We start from the raw sequence: 21795 nt of genomic DNA, 5'->3' as shown, positions 1-21795 counted from the left end.
GCCAGGCCTCAGCTGCCGGCCAGCCCCCCCCTCCCCCCACTCCTGTCCCCTGCTGCCGCTGCAGCCTCGGCAGGCAGCCTCTCTTCCTTCTGGCAAAGTGTCCAGCCCCTGCCTGCTCCTCCCCGGTCCAGGGCGCCTCTGGCAGGCGCTCCCCTCGCTCCCGCCCTCCCTCTCTCCTTCCCTCCCTCCGGTGGCCGCAGCCTCCTCCCCTCTCCAGCTTTCGTCCCCTTTCACCCCGTCCCTGCCTTGAAGTCTGCAAACATGAGGGTCTTGGCCTGCCTTATCGGTGAGTGACCCCTTCTCCTTGGGGACTCAGGGACCTCTGACCCCTGAGCTCATCCACTTGAACGACTCAGACTTCCGGGACCCTGTCTCTGGTGCTTGGGATAAGGGACATCTGGTCCTCCTTGCCTGATTCCCCGAGGGACCCAGCCTTCTGCATAGCCAGCCCTACCCTCTTAGGACCCCAGGGACCTACCCTCCTCCCCCACCGGCCCTGACCCTAGGCGGGGGGGAGGGTCACCCACCATTTGACCTTAGCCAGGCCCCTGGGGGGAGCACAAAGCCTGGCTCCCAGCCCTGACCTGAGGCTTGTGGGGCCCCGCCTGTCTCAGGGACCTGAGTCTTGCTCAGCCCTCTACCCAGAGTCCTGCCTTGCAGTAGTGGGGTTTTTGGTTCAGAGGTGTGCACGTTCTGTGTGTGTGTGTGTGTGTGTGCACATGCGTTGGGGTATTTAAGACGAGGGGTCTGCACTGGAGAAAGCACCCCTTCGGGCCTGCCCTCACTCTACCCTACCCCTCCACCCCCCTTCCAGCAGCTCTGATGGGGATCCAGGCTGTTGGTAAGTGGCCCTGAGCACGGCTGCCTGACCTTGCACAGTTGCAACCCACCCCTGCCCAGCCTCACCCTCCACTGCAAACCTGGCTGCCCTGCGTGGGCCCATGACCTCGGGCACTTCTCCCCCCCCCCAGAACCACCGCTGACCAGCCTCCCACTTCCTGTGGGGGCCACTGTTCTCCTGGGAATTCAGGAGCTGGGCGGCCGGCCTCACACCACACCCTGCAGGACAGACAGCCCCCCACCCCGCCTTTCCCGGGCCCCGCCCCCCCAACTGTCACAGCCTTTCCTCTGTCCCCCCAGAGAGGCTGCGTCTGGCCGACGGCCCCCACGGCTGTGCCGGCCGCCTGGAGGTGTGGCACGGTGGGCGCTGGGGGACCGTGTGCGACGACGGCTGGGACCTGCGGGACGCCGCCGTGGCCTGCCGCGAGCTGGGCTGCGGGGGCGCGCTGGCCGCCCCCGGAGGCGCCTTCTTTGGGGAGGGCGCGGGGCCCGTGTGGCTGAGCGAGCTGGCCTGCCGGGGCAGTGAGGGCCAGCTGGGGCTCTGCCCCCATCGCGGCTGGAAGGCCCACATTTGCTCCCATGAGGAGGACGCGGGCGTAGTCTGCGCAGGTGAGGGGCCCTTGACCCTCCTTCGGGGGCCCTCCCACAGACGCGACCCAGAAGCCCCCGGCCCCAGACGCCCCCTCCAGGACTCCCAGCCCCCCCCCCCCCGGGCCGGCCGGCCGGGGGGGGGGGGGGGGGGCGCCCCGGCCACAGCTTCTGTGCTGTCCTCAGGTCAGCGTGTGGCCAACTCCAGGGACGGGGACGATCCACCTTCGATCCTGGAGGGGGACCCCTGGCCGGGGCTGTCTGGGGAGCTGAGCCCTGGCTCGGAGGAGCCTCCAGGGACACACGGTGAGCCCACCCTAGCCACGCTCTCTCCCCGCTTCCCAATGTGAGGGAGAGGGGTCTTCCACTAGCGCCTCCCAGGGGACAGATGGAGGCAGCAGCCGCGTCCCCCGCAGGGCCCCCGTCACAGCCCCCTGCACATCCTCCTGCACCTCCTGGGGCTGTCGGCGGCGTGGCCTGGTCCCCCCCCCCCCCCCGGAGGGAGGGTGAGCGGCTCCCGGCTGAGGTCTCCCCGCTGTCTCTCCCAGCACCCCGCCCGGCTGGGACCCCACAGAACAGCTCCAGGAAGAAGGGTCCCCGGCCACCCAAGCAGGCCAAATCCACCAGGGCCCCTCAGCTGACAGCCGGAGCCCCCCGACACGGTAAGGCCCCACCACACATCTGGACCAGCCCAGCGACCCCTGGGTGCCCTCCTCTTCACCTGTAACTGGCAGGCCCCCAGCGCCACTACGCCCCTCGGGATCCAGCGAGGCCCAGCGCCCTGTCGTCCCCCGCCCCCACCTGCCCACCTGATCAGGAGACCCAGGCACCCTACCCCGCTCAGATCCTGGCACCCCTCTTCACGGCCTGGCTGGCAGGTGCATCTCAGGCCACCGCCCCCTCTGGGCCTTGGTTGCCCCGGATGGAAAACGAGGGCTGTTTGAATCTGCTTTTCCCAAGCTGCCCCCCCCCCCAAACAAGACTCAGCACTCCCTTCTTCCCTGCCCCCCGCAGAGCGGCTGCGCCTTGTCTCGGGCCCCCACGGGTGCTCCGGTCGGCTGGAGGTGTGGCACGGCGGGCGCTGGGGGACCGTGTGCGACGACGGCTGGGACCTGCGGGACGCCGCCGTGGCCTGCCGCGAGCTGGGCTGCGGGGGCGCGCTGGCCGCCCCCGGAGGCGCCAGATTCGGCCCGGGCTCAGGGCCCGTGTGGATGGATGACGTGGGGTGTGGAGGCGGAGAGCAGGCTCTGCGGGACTGTCCCCGAAGCCCCTGGGGTCGGAGCAACTGTGACCACAGCGAGGATGCGGGGCTGGTCTGCACGGGTATGTCCCCCGCCTTCCGGAAGCTTACCCGAAGCTGCTGCTTGCCCCCCCCTCATCTGCCCCTACTCACAGGCTGCGGTGCCCGCACCTGCTTGATAGAGCTCTCCTCCACTCTCTCCTTCCTCCTGCCCCTTCCCTCCTCTCCCTCCTCCCTTCCTTCCCCCTCCCCCCTCCCCCCTCCCTGCCCTCCCTCCCTCCTCCCTTCCTTCCCCCTCCCTCCTCCCTTCCTTCCCCTCCCCCTGCCCTCCCCCTCCCTCCTCCCTGCCCTTCCCTCCTCCCTCCCTTCCTTCCCCTCCTCCCTCCCCTGCCCTCCCTCCTCCCTGCCCTCCCCCTCCCTCCTCCCTCCCCTGCCCTCCCTCCTCCCTGCCCTCCCCCTCCCTCCTCCCTGCCCTTCCCTCCCTCCTCCCTGCCCTCCCCCTCCCTCCTTCCTCCTACCACTCTCCCTTCCCTTCCCTCCCCTCCCTGCCCTCCTCCTCCTACCTCTTCCTCACTCCCTCCCCTCTTCCCTCCTCCCCTCTCCCTTTCCTCCCTCCTTCCCCTCTCTCTTCCATCCTTCCCCTCCCTTCTCCCTCCTCCCCCCTCTCTACCCTCCCCCTCCCTCCTTCCTCTCCTTCCTCCCCCTCTCCCTTCCCTCCCCTCCCTCCTCCCTCTCTCTCTTCCCTCCTACTCCTCTCCATTCCCTCCCCCTCCATGTCCCAGGGGGGGGGCAGGGAGGAGGGAGGGCAGGGAAAGGAGGAAGGGGGGGGGTGGGAAGGGAGGAGGGAGGGAGAGGGCAGGGAGGGGGAGGAAGGGAGGTAAGTTAAGACTCCAGGGAGGGCTAAGTTGCTGGGGAGAAGTGAACCCCATGAGGCGCCTGGGGAAGCTTGGTGCCCACCACACCTTTCATTCCTGGGGGGGGCCCCACAAGGGAGCCCCTCGTTTCCTAGGAGCAGATGCAAGTACAGGCGTGTCTGACCCCTCTGGTTGGTTCGTGTCTCTAGAACACTGACTGGGGGTGATTTGCCCCCCAGCCCGTCTGGGGGGGGGGGGTGGAAAGATGGACTCCACGCTCCCCAGTGGGCCCAGGCCTCACCCCAGAAAGACCTAACAGAAATGTACCCTGAAACCAGAAGAGGTTCCTATGTAGCAGGTGGTTCTCAGCGGTGGCTGGGGGGTGGTTTTCCCATCCCCCACTCCCCAGAGGACATTGGGTGAAGTCCGGCAGTCACGCTGTAGATGCTACTCTCATCTGGGGACTGGAGCCCCGGGAGGCCGCTGGACATCCTACAGTCGCAGGACGGCCCAGGCAAGGAATGACCTGTCCCGTGATGTCCTCGGTCCCGAGCTTGAGAAGCCCTGCTTTACAGGACTGAGGCAGGCGGCCGGGGAGCGGGGGGCCAGGCCAGGGCGGTGGATGGAGGGGATCAGGGCCAATGTCACCAGGGCCTGCCCCCGGGGAGGCAGGGGCATTGCGGGCAGGTCACAGCCGGACTCTTGGCGAGAGACTTCCCATCCTGGAGCCTTTTCCTCACCGGCAAACTGAAGTTGGAGTGCCTGCTGCGCAGCGTCACCGCGGCCCGGACGGATGGCTCTGCACCCGCGTGTCTGTGCTGGTTTCCTGCACGTGGGGCTTACACCTGCTCACCCATCACAGTCTCCCGTCTCTCTGTTCTCCCCGTCTCCCCACATCCAGGCCCAGCCCCCCCGGCTGCGTCTGGCTGACGGCCCCCACGGCTGTGCCGGCCGCCTGGAGGTGTGGCACGGCGGGCGCTGGGGGACCGTGTGTGACGACGCCTGGGACCTGCGGGACGCCTCCGTGGCCTGCCGCGAGCTAGGCTGTGGCGGCGCGCTGGCTGCCCCCGGAGGCGCCTTCTTTGGGGAGGGGGCTGGCCCCATCCTCCTGGATGACCTTCGGTGTCGGGGTAACGAGACAGCCTTGCGATTGTGTCCAGCACGGCCCTGGGGCCAGCACGACTGTCACCACCGGGAGGACGCCGGGGCCGTGTGTGACGGTGAGGAGGACAGCAGGGACCGCCTGGCCGGGGGTATGCTAGAGCCACCAGTAGAAGTGCGGAGAGCTGGCGGGGGGGGGGGGGGGGGGGGGGGGGCTCATGGGGGACCCCCCCCGGGCCCCCCTCCCCTTCCGTCCTGACTGCCGCCTCGCCCCATCTTGTCCCCATCCGTGCAACCTCGTCCTGCAATGGCGGTCCTGGGCTGGAGGGCGGCACGTGGTGATCACCGTCCCCCCGCCCCAGGGATGCCTCTTGGATATGTCCCTCCCACGGCCCCGGCGGCAGACGGCAACCACTCTGCGTCCCGCGACGCGGCGTCAGGGCCCCCGCCCCCCACGGCGAGTCAGGCCTCACGGACCGCGGGCGCCTCCCCTCCGCCTGCCTCCCCCACTGCCCCGCGGGAGCCTGGACCTGAAGCTGGTGAGTCTGGAATGCTCCCCAAGGAAGCGGGGTCTTCCCTTCTGCCTCCTCCCCCTTGGTGCCCCCCCCCCTGCACCCTTTCTCCCTGCTCAGAGACCCTCTCATCAGGGGTGGAGGAGAAAACAGAGCCCCACACCCAGAAGGGTCTGTGCTTGCTTGAATACTCTGCTGTCACCATCCTGAATGTTTGGAGGTTGTCTCCTCACAAACGCTGAAGGGACCCACTCGATAGTTGTCATTTTCATTTTTAAAAAATGTGTATTTATTTATTTTGAGAGAGAGTGAGCATGAGCAGCGGAGGGGCAGAGAGAGAAAGACAGACAGAGAGAGAGAGAGAGAGAGAGAGAGAGAGAGACACCGAGTGTCCCAAGCAGGCTCCCAGCTGTTGGCGCAGAGGTTGATGCGGGGCTCAAACCCTCAAACCGTGGGATCATGACCTGAGCTGAGAGTCGGAGGCTTAACCGACTGAGTCACCCAGGTGCCCCTCGTTTTGATTTTTTAAATGTTTACTTCTTTTGAGAGAGAGAGCTAGTGGGAGAGGGGCAGAGAGAGAAGGAGAGAAAGAATCCGAAGCAGGCTCCAGGCTCCGAGCTGTCAGCACAGAGCCCCACGCAGGGCTCAATCCCACTAAGCATGAGATCACGGCCTGAGCCAAAATCAAGAGCCAGATACTTAACCAAACGAGCCACCCAGGTGCCCCAGTAGTTGTCATTTTTTAAACACCGGCGTTAGTAGTGTTCGGGGTTGGTGCAGCCAGCCGATCAAGACGGGACCGTCATTGGAAAAATAGTGGGTTTCTCTCCCACCCCCGGGCAGGGGCCACCCAGGGAAGCCCCAGGGGCGGCCAGCAGGCAGAGGGAGCGAGGGGCAAAGGCCAGCAGGAGCCGTGACTGTGGTTTCTGTGGGAAGGATCGGGCAAGGCCAGGTGGGCAGGGTCAGGACCGGCTCGCTGGAATCACTTCAGGGAGCCGTGGGGCGGAGGGGCTCCCCCTGGTTGTGGGGCACCCGGCCCTGGGGGGCTGAGGGCAGGTGGCCGGTGGCCCGGAGCGTGAGAGCCGCGTGGGGGGGGGGGGGGGGGGGGGGGGCCCCAGACGGGCTGGCCTGCACAGACAAGGCACGCTCCGGCGGCGTCTCTAGGAATCAGCCAACCCTCCGAGGGACAGGCTGTCCGGGTCAGCGAGGCCCGACGTCACAGCAAGAGAAATACAGAAAATAAGAAGGCAGGGTTGGCGCAGCTGTCTCCTCGAGAACAGGAGGAGAAAGGCCTCTGCGGGAAAGGCCGCAGAGAGGGCAAAATTGGTTCTCCTACTGGAGGCCTCTTTCCCCTTTTGCTGAATGACAACAACTACGAGCATTCACTCAGCACTCGCTGGCTTGTGTGTGCGCGTACTGTCCCAAGTACTCTACGTGTCTACGCCAGGTGACGCTCCCAGCCACGCGGGCCCTGGGTGCTGTCTTGTCTCTGTGTCACTCATGAAACCCCGTGATTAAAAAAATATGGGAGGGGCGCCTGGGTGGCTCAGTCGGTTGAGCGTCCGACTTCGGCTCAGGTCATGATCTCGCCGTCCGTGAGTTTGATCCCCGCATCGGGCTCTGTGCTGACAGCTCGGAGCCTGGAGCCTGTTTCCGATTCTGTGTCTCCCTCTCTCTCTGACCCTCCCCCGTTCATGCTCTGTCTCTGTCTCAAAAATAAATAAACGTTAAAAAAATTTTTTTTTAAATATGGGCAAGTCAGGACTCCAATGAAAGCAATTTGTTCCAGGGCCCATATTCTCTTTTTTTTATTATGGTACAATATATACATAATATAAAATTGACCATTTCAGTCGCTAGTAAGTGTACAGTTCAGTGGCATTAAATACATTCGTAAGGTCGTGCAGCCGCCAGCATCCAGCTGTAGAACCTTTTTGTCATCCAGACAGACACCCCAACCCATTAAACACGGACTCCTTAGTCCCCCAGCCCCTGGCTTCTACTTTCTGTCTCTAAGAATCGGACTCCTCTGGGGACCTCGTAGTATTTGCGCGAATGCCCTCCAGCTTCATCCATGCTGTGACACGTGTCTGAATTCCCTTCCTTTTAAAAAAGTTTTGTCTTATTTTATGTTTGAGAGAGAGAGCGCGCGAATGAGGGAGGGACAGAGAAATGAAGACAGAATCCGAAGCGGCCTCCAGGCTCGGAACTGTCAGCACAGAGCCTGACATGGGGCTCAACGAGCTCAACGAGCTCACGAGCAGTGAGATCATGACCTGAGCCGAAGGTGGAAGCTTAACCGACTGAGCCCCCCAGGTGCCCCCAAGTTCCCTTCCTTTTCAAGGTGGAATCATATTCCGTTCTGTGTGTATACACACCTCATTTTGCTGTCCCTTCAATCTAGTGACGGACGTTTGGGCTGTTTCCAAGAACAGTGCCGCTGTGAACATTTGTGTGAATAGCCATTTTCACTTTATCTGGGGTATATCCTGGGGAGTGGGATAGTAATTCTATGTTTAACTTTTTGAGGAACCGAGACTGTGCCCGACCCTATCCCTGTGCCTAAGGCGGACGGTGGCCCAGCGGAGGACTAATATGCGGCTGGATGGAAGGCAGGTGGAGGGACACAGAGAGCTGGACGGCTTCCTGACTCCCATCCTTTGGGTCTCTTCCATCCTAGGCTCCCCCCAACTGCGCCTGGTGGCAGGGCCCAGCAGGTGTTCGGGCCGGCTGGAGGTGTGGCACGCAGGGCGCTGGGGGACGGTGTGTGACGACAGCTGGGACCTACGAGACGCTGCGGTGGTCTGCCGCGAGCTGGGCTGTGGCGGAGCTCGGCAGCCGGACCCTGCCGCTGGCCGCTTTGGCTGGGGGGCCGGCCCCATCTGGCTGGACGACGTGGGGTGCTTGGGCACCGAGGCTTCGCTCTCTGACTGCCCCGCTGCGCCCTGGGGGAAGCACAACTGTGCTCACAATGAAGATGTTGGAGTCACCTGCACTGGTAAGGAGGCCCTAGCCACCCACTAGTTCCTGGAGGGCTTCCTGGAGGAGGGAATGGGAACTACCATCTACTGAATGCCCGTCTCCTAAGCCCGGGCCCTGGGCTGGGTGTTTTCACAAGTGTGACCTCACAATAGGTCCAAGTTAGTGGATGTTATGCTCAATTTACACGATGAGGCTGAGGCACAGAGAGGTTAAGTAACTTGCACAAGGTCACACGGCAACGAAGTGGCAGAGTTGGGATTCTTTCTCCCCCTCCCATTCCCAAGAACGCTCCCCAAGATGAAAGGAAGTGAAGACAGGGCCACTGGGAGATGCACAGAAGCCAGAGTGAGGGCCAGCTGCAGTAAAATCAGGCTTCGTGTTCGCCGTTCGCTTCCAACATTTATCGAGTGCCAGGCACTGAGCCAGGTGCTGGGGCCTCCGGATGCAAAGAACACAGTCCCGGCCTTTGGGAAGCTCGCAGCTCACTGACGCAAAGATGTACCAACAGATCCCTGCAAACCTGTGTGACATGTTACCATTTGGGAGGTCCCCAAGACCAACTTCAGGTTCCATAATTTCCTAGAAGGACTCACAAAAGTCAGAAAAGCTGTCTTAAAAGCCAGCCGAGGGAGGCAGCACAGGGGGCAGGTTCAGGAGAGACCTTCATGGAGCTTCCAGCCACCCTCTCCCAGGGGAGTCATGCGACATGTGACAGCACATATGAAGTACTGCCAGGCAGGGACGCTCCCCAGACTCGGTGTGCAGGCTTTTTATAGGAGCTCGGTTACAAGCTGTGCCCGCCCACCTATCACCTGTCCACGGCACAACGTGGGTACCGATTCTCTGGTCGCCCCAGGAGCCGGGGGGCAAAGGGCCCAACCTTCCTCTGGGCACAGTGAACATTTTCCTGCACACAGTGCTAATCCGAGAGATGAGAGAACAGTGGCAGCCGTAGCAATGGAGCCCCTGCACCTACGCCCTTTCCCTCTCCTCTGGAGGCCGTGGGAGCCACGGCAGGGTTTTCAGCTGGGGAGTGAGCTGTCGGATCTGGTACCACCCTGGTGACTGGTGAGAGGTGGACAGTGAGAAGTCACAGGAAGTGAGGCCATGCGTGGCCAGAGAGAGGAGGACGACAGGTCGGATGTGAGAAGGGCACAGAGGGCCAGTCACATCACTGTACGAGACAAGGAGGCAGGGGGTGGGGTCAGATTTGGCTGGCCACAGTATCCCCAGGGTCTGGCACAGTGCCTGGATCGCAGAAGATGCTCAACAAATGTTTGTCACGTGAATGAATGAATGAATGAATAATGAAGGGATTAATGGAAACTTGGTGATTGCAGAGAGGGGAGGTGTAGACAGATAATCTTGTCATTATGGTGTCCGCCATCTTCCCTGTCCTCTCCTCGCACCTTCCAGAGACCCCTGGCCTGGACTCTATCTCAGACCCCTTCAGTTGGAGCTGGATCCCTGGCCTGGGTAGAGATCCAGACGCCTGGCTTCCCGGGGAGCTGGCCACCAAGCCCTCTGCAAGGCTGACCCCCAGCGTTCCTGAGAAAACCACCACCAAGGCCCCAGGGAAAATGCCCAAGAGTACTAAGAAGTGGGTGACCAAAAATGCAAAGCGACCGACCACTCAGCCCCCCGTGATGCCAACCACTAAACATTCCAGGGTCCTGAGCACCCAGAGGCCCCTTGAACTGACCTCACGGACCACCACAACCCTGACCACTGAGGCCTCCCACAGACCAGTTTCAGAGTCTACTGCAAAGCTGACCACTGGGGTCCCCCACGGGATGACCTCACATACCACTGCAACACGGACTCCCCGGGCCCCCCGAGAACGGACCTCTAAGGCCATGGCAACGTCAACCACTCAAGGCCCCCGAGAGGTGACCTCTGAGGCCACCGCAACGCGAATCCCTCTGACCCCCAAGGAGTCATCAGCTGAGATCCCAGCACAGGGTTCTCCAGAGTCACCCAAAGACCCAGCCCCCTCCCCCACTGGGAGCACCACTCGGGGATCAGGTGAGTGGAGGGAACACAAGAGGTGAGGCTGGCCCCTCTTGACCCCTCCTGACTTGGGGCCTTCTACCGGCAGGCCCGTTCCGCGTGCGTCTGGCTGATGGGCCCAACCGGTGTGCTGGCCGGCTGGAAGTGTGGCATGCTGGGCGCTGGGGGACAGTGTGCGATGACAGCTGGGACCTGCGGGACAGTACCGTGGCCTGCTGGGAGCTGGGCTGTGGAAGGGTCCGGCCCCGAGTGGGCAAAACCCACTACGGCCCCGGGACGGGCCCCATCTGGCTGGATGACGTGGGCTGCAAGGGAATCGAGGCCTCGCTGAGTGACTGCCCTGCTGGGGCATGGGGCCAGCACAACTGTGACCACGAGGAAGACGTGGGGCTCACCTGCACTGGTACTGGGGATGGGGTGGGGGACCCAGAGTCACTGCAGGAGATTCTGGAAGGGTAGTTTGGAGCTGCAGCAAGGACCTTGGAGACAGGGCAGGGCTCAATCCATGCCCCACTTTCTCCCAAGGCTACGCCGATGAGGATGATTATCCCCCCTGGACCTGGGATCCCACCTCGGGAGAGGACCTGGCCAAGGGGACCACCGCCGCAGGGGTGCCTGGACACACGCTCTCCTGGGGCACCACCAAAAGCCCAGGGGGACCCTCCCCAGCAACCAGGCGTCTTCCACACACAGGTGAGGGGCACGGCCAGGGTGCGGAGGGGGCCATCATCGACCTGTGCGCGCCTCCCCAGGCAAGTTTTCCGTGGCCCTAGGGCCCCTAAAACGTTCCCTCTGGAACTCTTCGTGGAGAGGCTTGAAGAGGAGACCCCCCCCCCATTCCCACCCCAGGCACCGTGTGTCTCCGAGAATCAGACCAGACTTCGCAGGGTCTGAGCCCACGGTCCTCCCGCAAACCAGCCAACCAGCAGTGACACCTGAGCCTGGGCCCTTCCACCCCGACAGCCCCAGCTGGCCCAGGTCACCGTGTTGTCATCCCCCCAGCGCCCTCCACTTGGTCCTCCCCTCATGCTCTGGTCTGGGTCAGGGAGTGGTTCAGTGGCGGGGTGAGGAGCCCCGAATAGAGGGTTCCCCTCCCTTTGGCCAGTGGGGCGGCCTTCAGCCCCACAGCTCGGCCCGCGGCCCCTCTCACTGCAGCGGGAACTGTCCTTTCCACCTCTGTGGCCACACCTGGGGGCGTGGGCCTCAGCCCGGCTCTCTCCGGCTTCACAGCGCCTCCCTCCCGGGCCAGCGCCCTTGCGCTTGCGTGTACGTGCGTGCGCGTGCTTTCGTGGGCGTCTGCGCGGCCCACGTCCCTGCGCGTGCGCGTACGTGTGGGCGCGTGCACTCGTGAGCGTTTGCGCGGCCCACGTCCCTGCGCGTAGCGTGCTGTCGCGGGTTTCTCTGTGGCCCGCCCCCGCGTGCGTGTTGGTGCTCTCGCGAGTTTCTCCTTGGCCCGCGTGCGTGCGCGTGCACGCGCCCCTCCATCCTCTCGGCCCTCCCCGCTCTCCCATCCACGCCGCCCCTCCGTCTCCGCATCTCCGCGTGTCCGCCTCCTGCTCCCCGTGGCTCTCGCGTGCTCGCATCCAGTGCACGCTCCCAGCCTTCCTGTTTTCCACACTCCACGCCTCCGCCTCCTCTTCGGGTTCCGCTGTTTCTCAGGCCGGGTCACTACTTTCCCCATCTGACCACCCCCCCCCCCCCGCGCTCCTTGTCACCCTCGTGCTCCTTGCCTCGCACGGTGGCTTCTTCGTCATCTCACGGCTGTCTCCTCCTGCCCCGGCCCCACCTTTGCCGCCAGGTCCAGCCTGCCGCAGCCGCTGCGCCTCGGGCTGCTCTCGCCCTCTGCTTCTCCGTGTGCCCTCCCATCTCCTGAAGGTCCCACTTCTGCCTGTCGCCCCGCGCTCCTCTGCCCCTCTTCTGCGAGACTCGTCCCCTCAGGACCACCCCTCCCCTCGCCCCCTTTCCCGCCTTTTTGTGGCGCGCAGCACGCACGCGCACTCCGCGGCCCTTGGCGAGAGAGCCCGGCTCCAGCGGTCTCACGCCGTGTGACGTCACAGGCGCTCTGCGCCTCCTGATTGGCCGGCCAGCCCCCGCCCGCGGTAATAAAAGCCGGGTGAGGCGCCTGGGGGGGGGGTGCTTCTAGAGCGGCCGCCTGTCTGCGAGGCTGGGCTTCTGTTGCGAGCGAGAGAGGGAGGGGAGGAGCAGGCCGAGGGGCCGCCGCGCTGTAGGGTGGGGGACCCGAGTTGTGAGAGCCAGGGCCCGTCCAGCCCAGTTTTAGAGGTGCTGCACCTCGGTGCATTGTGGCCAGGGTTTTAGAGCTCTTGTTCTCTGCAACCCGGAGCGGGACCCCTGCCTGTCCCGTGGCGCCCCCTCGCGGTGGAGACGGTCACACGCTGGGCGGGGAGTCCCTTCCCTGGGAGTGGGGGGGTGCGGGGTGAGAAGGCATTGCTTGAGCACCGAGAAGTGCGAACTGTGCAGGGGGAGGCTCGGGGTAGTCACGTGTACCGTCTTCACAGTGAGGCCAGCTGGGGAGTGGGAGCAAGCATAGACGTGGATTCTTGTCCTCACTGCAAGGTGACCTCGAAAAACATGAGTCCACCTCTATGAGCCTCACTTTCTTCCTCTGAGGAAGCAGTGCAGGAGAGCTCACCTTTTCTGTGCTGGGCACGCGTGGTTCCAAAAACCGGGAGACCTGCGTCCTGTTGTTAACGCTCGTGTTTCAGGTGGGGGAAAAAAACTCCGACTCAGAACTTGAACTCAGGAACCCCCATGGCGATCCATTTGAAACGATTTCACGCACAGTTTGCTCATTGGGCTGGGAAAGATTACTGAATTACTGAGGGAATTAGCGCTGAGTTCTGGAGTCCAACTCCTTGGGTTCCGGTTGTGGCTCCACCAAGATGAGAACTAGCTGGGTGACCTCCGGTCGCAAACCAACGAGCAAAATGTGTGTGAAATAGTTTCAAACCACAGAACGTTGGCTGTTAGGTTTATTTACCGTAAATGAACAGTCCTGGGGAAGGAGTCGTTCTTTCTAGCAGAGCAATCGGGAAAAGCCTCACAGAGGAAGTGGTATTATCCCCAGCAGCAGACACCAGGAGGAAAGGATTTCTCAGAGGAGCAAAAAAGCTGACGTTGAGAAAATTGCACTGCCAGTCTGGGCCATTATCATCTCCACTGGACTTTTAGTTCTGTCGTGTGTTTAACTGTCCGTTTGTATTGCTACCCTGACACGGAACCACACATTTAGTGGCTTAAAACAACACAAACTTATTTTGCAGTTCTGTAGGCCGGCCAGAAGTTCAACAGGGGTCTCCTAGGGCCTAAAACCGAGGCGTCAGCAGGGATGTGTTCCTTCTGGAGGCTCTAGGGAGAATCCATTGCTGTACCTTTTCCAGCCTCTAGAGGCGCCCACATTCCTTGGCTCTTGGCCCCTTCTTCCATCTTCGGAGCCAGCAATGTTGCATCTCTCCGAACTGCCTTCAGATCTTTCTCTGTCCTGATTTTAAGGAGTTGTCCCAATTGGATTGGGTCTCCTTGGACTGATGCAGGACAATCTCTTCATCTCAAGGTCTGGACCTTTAATCACATTCTGCAGTATCCCTTTTGCCACATTAGGTAACATATTCACAGGTTCTGGGGATTAGGGCATGGACATCTCTGGGGGAGCGTTATTCTATCTACCACAGAATCTGTGTTGTAGAGACTCAGTAGGAACTTAAATGTTTGTTCAATGATTGGTTGAATGAATGAATGAGAAACCACAGTGTAAGTCTGGAGATGGCATACAGCCGAAGCTAGACAAAGTCTAGCTGAAGCTCACAAAGCTTGGATTTTCACTTCCTAGTTCACTGAAGTAACATTTCTTGAGGCTTCTCAGAATTTGGAGACACGGACATTAACTTTCTGTTAAATGCCCACTGTGTGTCAGGCACGAATACTGACCCCTGGGAACGTAGCAGTGATGAGCAAGGGAAAGGGAGGCTGAGATTTACAATTTAGAGTAGGATGGGCAAGAGATTCCTTACTGAGAAAGTGCCCTGTAAATGATGACCTTAAGAGAAGGGCGAGGACATCAGCATGGCTGGAGCAGAGTGCGCCGGGCAGGGGGAGAGTGATAGGAGAGGAGGCTAGAATTTGAGTTTTGTTCTGCATGCAGTGGTGGAGAATTTTAAGTTTGGAAGGACATGATCACATGTGTATTTTCAAAGCAGTCACTGAGGATGCCAGATGAGAAATGGATGGAGAAGCTAGAGTGCATGGAGGGAGACCCGGAGGTCTGTGGCGAGGTGACAGTGGTCTTGACTGGGGTGGTGGTGGAGACTGAGGGAGAAGTGGATGTATGTAAGCTGTATGGTGGGAGTTTTGAGCTGAGGTATTTGAGCGATGGGTCAGATAGGGTGTGAGAAGAGGAAGGTAGGGGATGGGAACCCACCTTCCACTGGATCTGGGGACATTGCGGGTGGATGCAGAGGACCACAGTGGGAATATAGATCCATTGGGGATGCATTGGACACACTCAAGTGGACACATTAGATACGCAATCCTGGAGCTCTGAGGTGTGCCTGGGCTGAAGCTATAAGTCGACAGATGGAATTTGAAGCCGTGGGGATGGATGAGGCTATGCAGACGGACAGCTGTGCCTAGCGGACCTCCCACACCCAGCTCGGAGGGTGGGATGACTCATGGATTTGGGCTCTTGCCGTATGTCATGGCTGCATGAGGCCGTGCAGAGGGGAGAGGACCCAAGATCGAATGCAGGATTAAATGTAGAGGTTGGATGATAATAAAAACAGTAATAGCTAATATTCATCAAATGCTCTCCATGTGCCAGGCACCATCTACATGTGTCACATGGTTTAATTCACTTCCTCCCCGTGGAACCTTATGAGAAGAGAACTATCCTTAACACCGTTTTACAGATAAGGAAACTGAGGTGCAGAGAGGCCAGTACAGCAAAGGGCAGAGCTTGGCTTCATACTCCATCATTTACATTTGTAGCCACTCTAGCCACGGAGACAGGGAAGGAGCATATGACAGAGTTAGCTCTGAAGAACCCAGGAAGCATAAAGCAAGGCATGACTTCATTGAGGGGGAAAAGGGAGGGGGCTTTGAATAAAATCCTGCAGGTTGAATAAAAGCTCACCAGGGAAGGAGTGAAGACTCGGGAAATTTGCACCCCGAGGGAAAGAGGTCTCCATTTAGGACCAGGTAGACCTGTGTGGGTCTGAAACCTAATACTGCGCCTTAGCTGTGTGACTTTGGGAAAGCCCCTTGCCCTCTCTGGGCTTCAGTTTGGTCATCTGTACTGAGACAGCAGCTTCTCCACCCACCCTCTCCGCATGAGATTGCCAAAAATTAATATGTCTGACAGCACCAAGGATGTGGGATAAAGGTGGGCATGAGACTCTGTTCCTGGGTAGGAGAGCGGTTTGACACTAGGGAGATACATTTGCCTTTCACACAGCAATTGTACAACTAGGTGTTGAGCTCTCACTCATGAGCCCAGGGACACAAGTATAAATTCACTACAGTTGTATTTGTAACCGCGGAACATTGGCCACAGCCTAGCCCTCTGTCAACAGGGGCGTCGATGAACCAACAGATGTGTATTTGTACAATAGAACATTATCCAAAGGTTAAAAAGAAGGAACCGGAGATATATGGATTCAATTCCAAGAATAAGCTTATCACATGCCATTCAGTAGATGCCACCACGGTACCCACTTTACAGGTGAGGAAATTGAGTCGTGGAGAAATTGGTGGCTTGTTCACCCAGCTAGGAAGGGACACGTCCGAGAAGTAGCTGCCCAAGAACATGTACGGGATATACGTGGATGTGCATGGTCTTAAACTAATCGTAGGAAGTGTGGAGAAACAATATGGCGTCGGGGAGTACTTCCTCTGTAGCCAAGCTGTAAAGACATGTTTGGCAATGATAAGCTGGACTTTGAGCAGCGGCTCCCCCTGATGCAGGGAAGGGATGTGGTTGGGTCTCATGAGGGCTATAACTCTGCCATGCTGCTTTTTTCAATTAAAAATGCATATATTTCAATGAAAAAAAAATCAAATCGATCACACACTAATGGACCATGAGCAGGTGGCCATATCTTAGAGCACATTTCAAGAACACAGAGACCCAATGCGTGTGCTTGCAGTTGGGGGACTGACACTTTAACAGGAAGAGAGCTTCCATTTGTGTTCTTAATGGAGCCCTCCTAAAACCCAGCATCCCGAGAAGAAGTCTTCACAGCTAATGGTTTTTTTTTTCCCTCTAAACTCTTTTTTCCATTTTTAATTTTTAAATTAATAGTGCTGCTAATGTTTTTTAAAATTCCATGGGGCGCCTGGGTGGCTCAGTTGGTTAAGTGTCCGACTTCGGCTCAGGTCACGATCTCACGGTCTGTGAGTTCGAGGCCCGCGTCGGGCTCTGGGCTGACGGCTCAGAGCCTGGAGCCTGCTTCTGATTCTGTGTCTCCCTCTCTCTCTGCCCCTCCCCCATTCATGCTCTGTCTCTCTCTGTCTCAAAAATAAATAAAAACGTTAAATAAAATAAAATAAAATAAAATTCCTAATGAGTATGACCATCAGGTAGGATTTCATAGCTATCCTCTTAAGGTATTTATCAGGCATGGGGAAGGTATTTAATTAAGAACAGTTAACAGGGAGACATGAGTATAGTATCTGCAGTGCTGGGCATCGGGATGAAGACCCTTGTTCTGTTGGCATGCAGTGTATTAGGTGACAAAGCCAGGGATTTCTGCACCTGGGACAGCTAGCCACAGAGCTCAAGGCGACCAGGACAAACATGTCCAGGGTGGCAGACACCATCCTTCTGAGCACCTCAAGGTTTGGGGTCCAGTGTGAGCAGCAACGTGTGGAAGGTGCTGGAGAGGTGGGCAGGGACAGTTAATGAAGGGATTTGAGGAACGTGGACTTTATGGTTGCACAGTTTGAATACACTAAAACCCACTGAATTGTACAGTTTAAGGTATATGAATTATATCTCAACAAAGCTATTGTTAAAATAAGTTTTTTGATCAAGCTAGAAGACTTATTTCAATCTTTCTAGTCTCCCTATATAAAATGGTATATTTTACATTTATAAAATGGCATATTTTTATATTACACAGCTGACCATTGAACAACATGGGGGTTAGGGGCACCGACTCCCACGCAGTTGAAAATCTCCATGTAACTTTTGACTCCCTTAAAACTTAACTACTAATAGCCTACTGTTGACTGGAAGCCTTACCAATAACATAAACAACACACATTTTGTATGTATGTATGTATGTATGTATGTATATGTATATATATGTATGTATATATGTATTACACTGAATTTTTAGTAAGCTAGAGAAAAAAGTTACTAAAATCATAAGGAAGAGAAAACGCATTTACAGTACTGTACTGTGTTTATGGAAAAAATCCACATATAAGTGGACCTACACATTTCAAACCCACAGTGTTCAAGGGTCAGCTGTATATTATACATTTCTATGTTATATAAAATTGTCATGTAGAGATTATCTAAGAGACCTAGGAAAAATATTATGGAAATATTCCTGGTAGTTCATTACTAAATATATTACAGGGTTTTTTTTCCCCCTGGGAAAAAAAAATAAAGAATGAGGAAGAGCAGGGACTTCAGGAAAGCGAAGTAATAACTGTTCTTATTTTATAAGCTAGTTTAGTCCCAGTTTCTGTTATTGGTAGTTGAAAGCATCTCAGCTGAGTCACCAGGGTGGCTGTGGGGTCAGGGAGGAGATTGGGGTGGTGGTCCAGGTGACACAGGATGAGGCCTGAGTTGAATTCCGGGATGAACAGAGGGTCAAAATCAAGAGAAGTGAGACTCAGTTCTCCCTATATCTCTTAAGGTGACAAGGATGGTTACGAGTCTTTTCGGACATGGGATACACCTTCAGGAGGGGCTCTGCCCAAGGGGACACCCACCACTCTTTCCACTGGCACCACCCGAGACCCAGACCATCCCTCTCCATCTCCAAGGATCCGTGGAGACATAGGTGAGGCATGTAGCTGTGGTGAGGGACCAGGGGTTTGTGTTGTGGGGCAGAGATGGACTGCACATTCCCCAGTGGTGACCCCACTCTTACCCCACAGACCCAACAGAAATACACCCTGAAACAAGGGGTTATTATCTACATCTGTGGTCCCAACTGGGGATGGTTGGCAATATCAGAATATGTTTGGGATCGTCACAACTAAAAGAAGGGAGTCTACTAGAACCTAATGGGTAGAGGCCAGGGATGTTGTTACATATCCTACTCCGCACAGGACAGTCCCCCACAACAAAGAATCCCAGCTCCAAATGTCAACAATGCCCGGATTTGAGAAACCCTAACCTATACTATGCAGTTCACTCTGACAAATCAGTAAGAAAATGACAGGAAACCCTCTAAGAAAATGGGTAAGAGTTATGAACAGGTGATTCACAGAAGGGGAAGCCCAAATGGCCAACAAGTTTATGTAGAAACATTCACACTCAAAAGAAATCAGGAAATTCAAATGAAAATGATGACAAGCTTGGAAAAAAAATGGAAAGGTAGCTAATATCAAGTGTGGGTGAGGACGTAAGGAGACAGACATCCCCACTGGATACAGCGATTCGATAAAAACAATTCAGCGAAATTAGGGGCACCTGCCTGGCTCAGTCAGAAGAGCGCGCAACTCTTCATCTCAGGATCGTGGGTTCAAGCCCCACGTTGGGTGTAGAGATTGCTTAAATACAGAAAACTTTTAAAAATTTTAGTGAAATTAAATATGATTGCACATTATGACCCAGCAATCCTGCTCCTAGATGTGTATTCCAGAGAAATTCTTAGGTAGGCTTATAAGGGAAACATATATGAAGGTGTTCTTTGGAACGGTGTGGTATCAGGGAGTTGGAGGCAAGTTAAGTGTCCGACAGTGGGTAACGAGAAATGCAATGGGTGCACACGATGGATCCATGCAATAGCTAAAAGAATGACTAGCTGCGCACACAGCAGCACACACAGTTCCTGGTAGGTACGAACAACATGATATGGAGGAAGGAAGTCAGAACCAGAGTGAGAGCTCCAGCAGAATGTGATTTACAAAAACTCAAAGCACAAACACAAAAATACACGTACACTTAATGTATTAACATACGCACTTATATGGATTCTATATTGTGTGAGAACATACATATCTTTAAGGACATATGTCAAATACGTTAAAGGAGGTAGCTATGGGAGAAAGTGAGAGGGATGGAGGTCGGGGAGGAAAAAGGAGAAAAAGGAAGAGGAGACCCTGCAGGACTGTTGGTGACAATGTACACAGGAGTATGATTAGCTTAGCTCTCTGCACCGTGGGTCTGAAAAATTAAAAATCAATACCACTCTAGATATCTGAACCCCTACAATACCTAAGCAAGCTGAGATTCTTGAAATAGTAACTAAAACCAGCTAACATTTACTGAACAATATGCCGCATGTCAGGTATTATTATTCTAAGCAATATATATATATATATATATATATATATATATATATCTCGATACAAACAATTCAGTGAAATTAGGGGCACCTGCCTATATATATATATATATATATATATATATATATATATATATATATACTACCCCTTTAGCCCTCATAACATCTACATGAGCCCTATGATGTAGGTGTTAATGCCCATTTCACAGAAAACAGAAATTGAGGTACAGACATCAAGGCCTATGACAGTATTAATAGTCATGAGAGTGTCTATTATGTGCTAGGCATTGTGATAAGTGCTCTGTATACACATGAGCTCCCTGAATCCTCATGACAGCTCATCCACAAACCGAGATTCAAGACAGTTTTGTGACTTGTCCACAGTCACCCAGTTAGGAAGCGATGGAGCCGGGGTGTAAGCCCAGGCAGCCTGGCTGGAGGCCAAGCCCTTTACTTAACTGCTTCTCCAACGTTGTAAACACAAGGCAGGAACAAGATGCACCTAAAAAATCCTACAGGAAAACTGGAATCCTCTAGCGCTGTGTCATTCAATATGGTAGCTACCAATACAGCTATTTTAAGTGTAAATGAATCCAAACCATTTCCTTGGGCAGACTAGCCACATTTCAAGTACTCAGTGGCCACGTGTTATCATTTCCATCACTGAGAAAGTGATGTTTAATGGTCTAAACTCTAAATGCGGAGGACCTTGCTTCGCATCTTTCCCCCGCAATTTGTGAACTGTATCCGTGCCACCTATGGCAGGTTACCCACCATCCAGGCCTGATTCCCTGCATCTGCAAAAAGGGATACAATCCGTTCTTACCTGGAAGCTAGGTCAGGAAAAGAGGGCGAGGCTTCTCACTCTAACTCAGTCCCTAAATTTAAGGGGCTGCCCAAACACTCAGCCATCAAGGTAGATAATACCTTTATATTTTTAAAATAACAAATTAATGCAAAACATTCACAGTGAACTAAATATCAAAAATTTAACTAAAGGCAAAAATTTAAGTCTCTTTTTTGGATCTTTTGCGATAATTTTACTTAAAACTGTGACATAAAAATCTTGATTACTGAGATTGCGCTTTGGAACCGATCTGCATCCCCCCTCACACTTCTGCCCCTTCTGGCATTTCCCACATCCCTCCCCCAAATACCCCTGCGGCCCCTCCTGCATCCCCAGGTAAGCCTCCACATCCCCCACACTTTCGCATCTCCCTGCAAGCTTCCAGTCCTCCCACCGACTTGCTGACCCCCCACATTTTCGCTGCCTCCTGCCTTCTGAGGTAGCCCTCTCCGTCGCGTCCCTCATGCGCAGTGGAGGACGCCAGGTGGCGCCTGGAGACATTGCAGGAGGTGGGGAGGTGGGGCGCTGGGGGGGGGGCTGAAGTCTGCCGGCGACCCAAGACGTCACGAGGCCTTGCGCCTTCTCATTGGTCAGCTCTTCCCTGGAGGGGCGTGGCGGGCCGCGGGAGTAGGTGGGGCGGACTGACCTCGGGCCATCCGTCTTTCCTCCTCCTCCAGGTTCCGAGAGAAAACTGTGGCCCCAGCGTAGGCTGCTGCGCCCCACATCGTCCCGGACGGTGCCCCCTGCCCCTTCCCCAGATCCCTCCGCTTCGTCAGAGCCCCCGGGCTCACCGGTGACCTCCGTGACCTCCAGCCCTGCGCCATGGTTCATTCCTGAGGCAGCTTCAACGCGGAAGGTGACCTCTGACCCTCCTGACACTTTGCCACCCAGCCCGGACCTGGCCTCCTGGATGAGCCCTGACCTCACCTTGACAACCCCTGGCCTCACTTTGTCTACCCCTGACGCCACTGTGATTGCAGCATCGCCGTCTGATCTCTCACCTACCCCACCACCCGCCTTGCCCAAAGAGCTGACCTCTGACCCCTCTGCACCAGAGGTGGTGACCCACCTTTTTTCTACCTCAGAGTTGACTACAGAATCTGTCACAATCCCAAACTTGGACACAGCTCCATACCCCAACTCAGTTCCAGATCATTCCAGATCCCCAGACCCCTCCACAAGCCCCTACCCCACTACCACCCCTCACTCTGCCTTGACCTCTCACCCCTCTACCTCCACTACCTCTCAACCCACTACCACCCTTCCCCCAACTACAACACCTCACTCCACCGCCACGCCTCACTCCACCACAACCCCTCACCCCACCACAACCCCCCACCCC

At 56.7% G+C, this 21795-nt stretch overlaps 2 protein-coding genes across 2 annotated transcripts in view; both read left to right on the top strand.

The window, feature by feature from the left end:
* The window catches only part of RPL28 (ribosomal protein L28), a 139127-nt gene that overhangs the window by 76164 nt on the left and 41168 nt on the right, over window positions 1–21795 (top strand). The gene's annotated exons all lie outside the window — the stretch shown is intronic.
* The window catches only part of SSC5D (scavenger receptor cysteine rich family member with 5 domains), a 23083-nt gene continuing 1549 nt past the window's right edge, over window positions 262–21795 (top strand). Inside the window, 14 exon segments of the mRNA XM_049622229.1 lie at window positions 262–286; window positions 1141–1449; window positions 1615–1734; window positions 1977–2090; window positions 2443–2762; window positions 4430–4742; window positions 4986–5162; window positions 7816–8133; window positions 9534–10142; window positions 10216–10530; window positions 10653–10820; window positions 18008–18154; window positions 21131–21791; window positions 21793–21795. The exon segment at window positions 21793–21795 is cut by the window's right edge and continues 1398 nt beyond it. Of these exon segments, the coding sequence (XP_049478186.1) occupies window positions 262–286; window positions 1141–1449; window positions 1615–1734; window positions 1977–2090; window positions 2443–2762; window positions 4430–4742; window positions 4986–5162; window positions 7816–8133; window positions 9534–10142; window positions 10216–10530; window positions 10653–10820; window positions 18008–18154; window positions 21131–21791; window positions 21793–21795 (3599 nt within the window).

Source organism: Panthera uncia, assembly GCF_023721935.1.
Source record: "Panthera uncia isolate 11264 chromosome E2 unlocalized genomic scaffold, Puncia_PCG_1.0 HiC_scaffold_19, whole genome shotgun sequence".
Lineage (NCBI taxonomy): Eukaryota > Metazoa > Chordata > Mammalia > Carnivora > Felidae > Panthera > Panthera uncia.
This window is presented reverse-complemented; position numbering and strand designations above follow the sequence as displayed.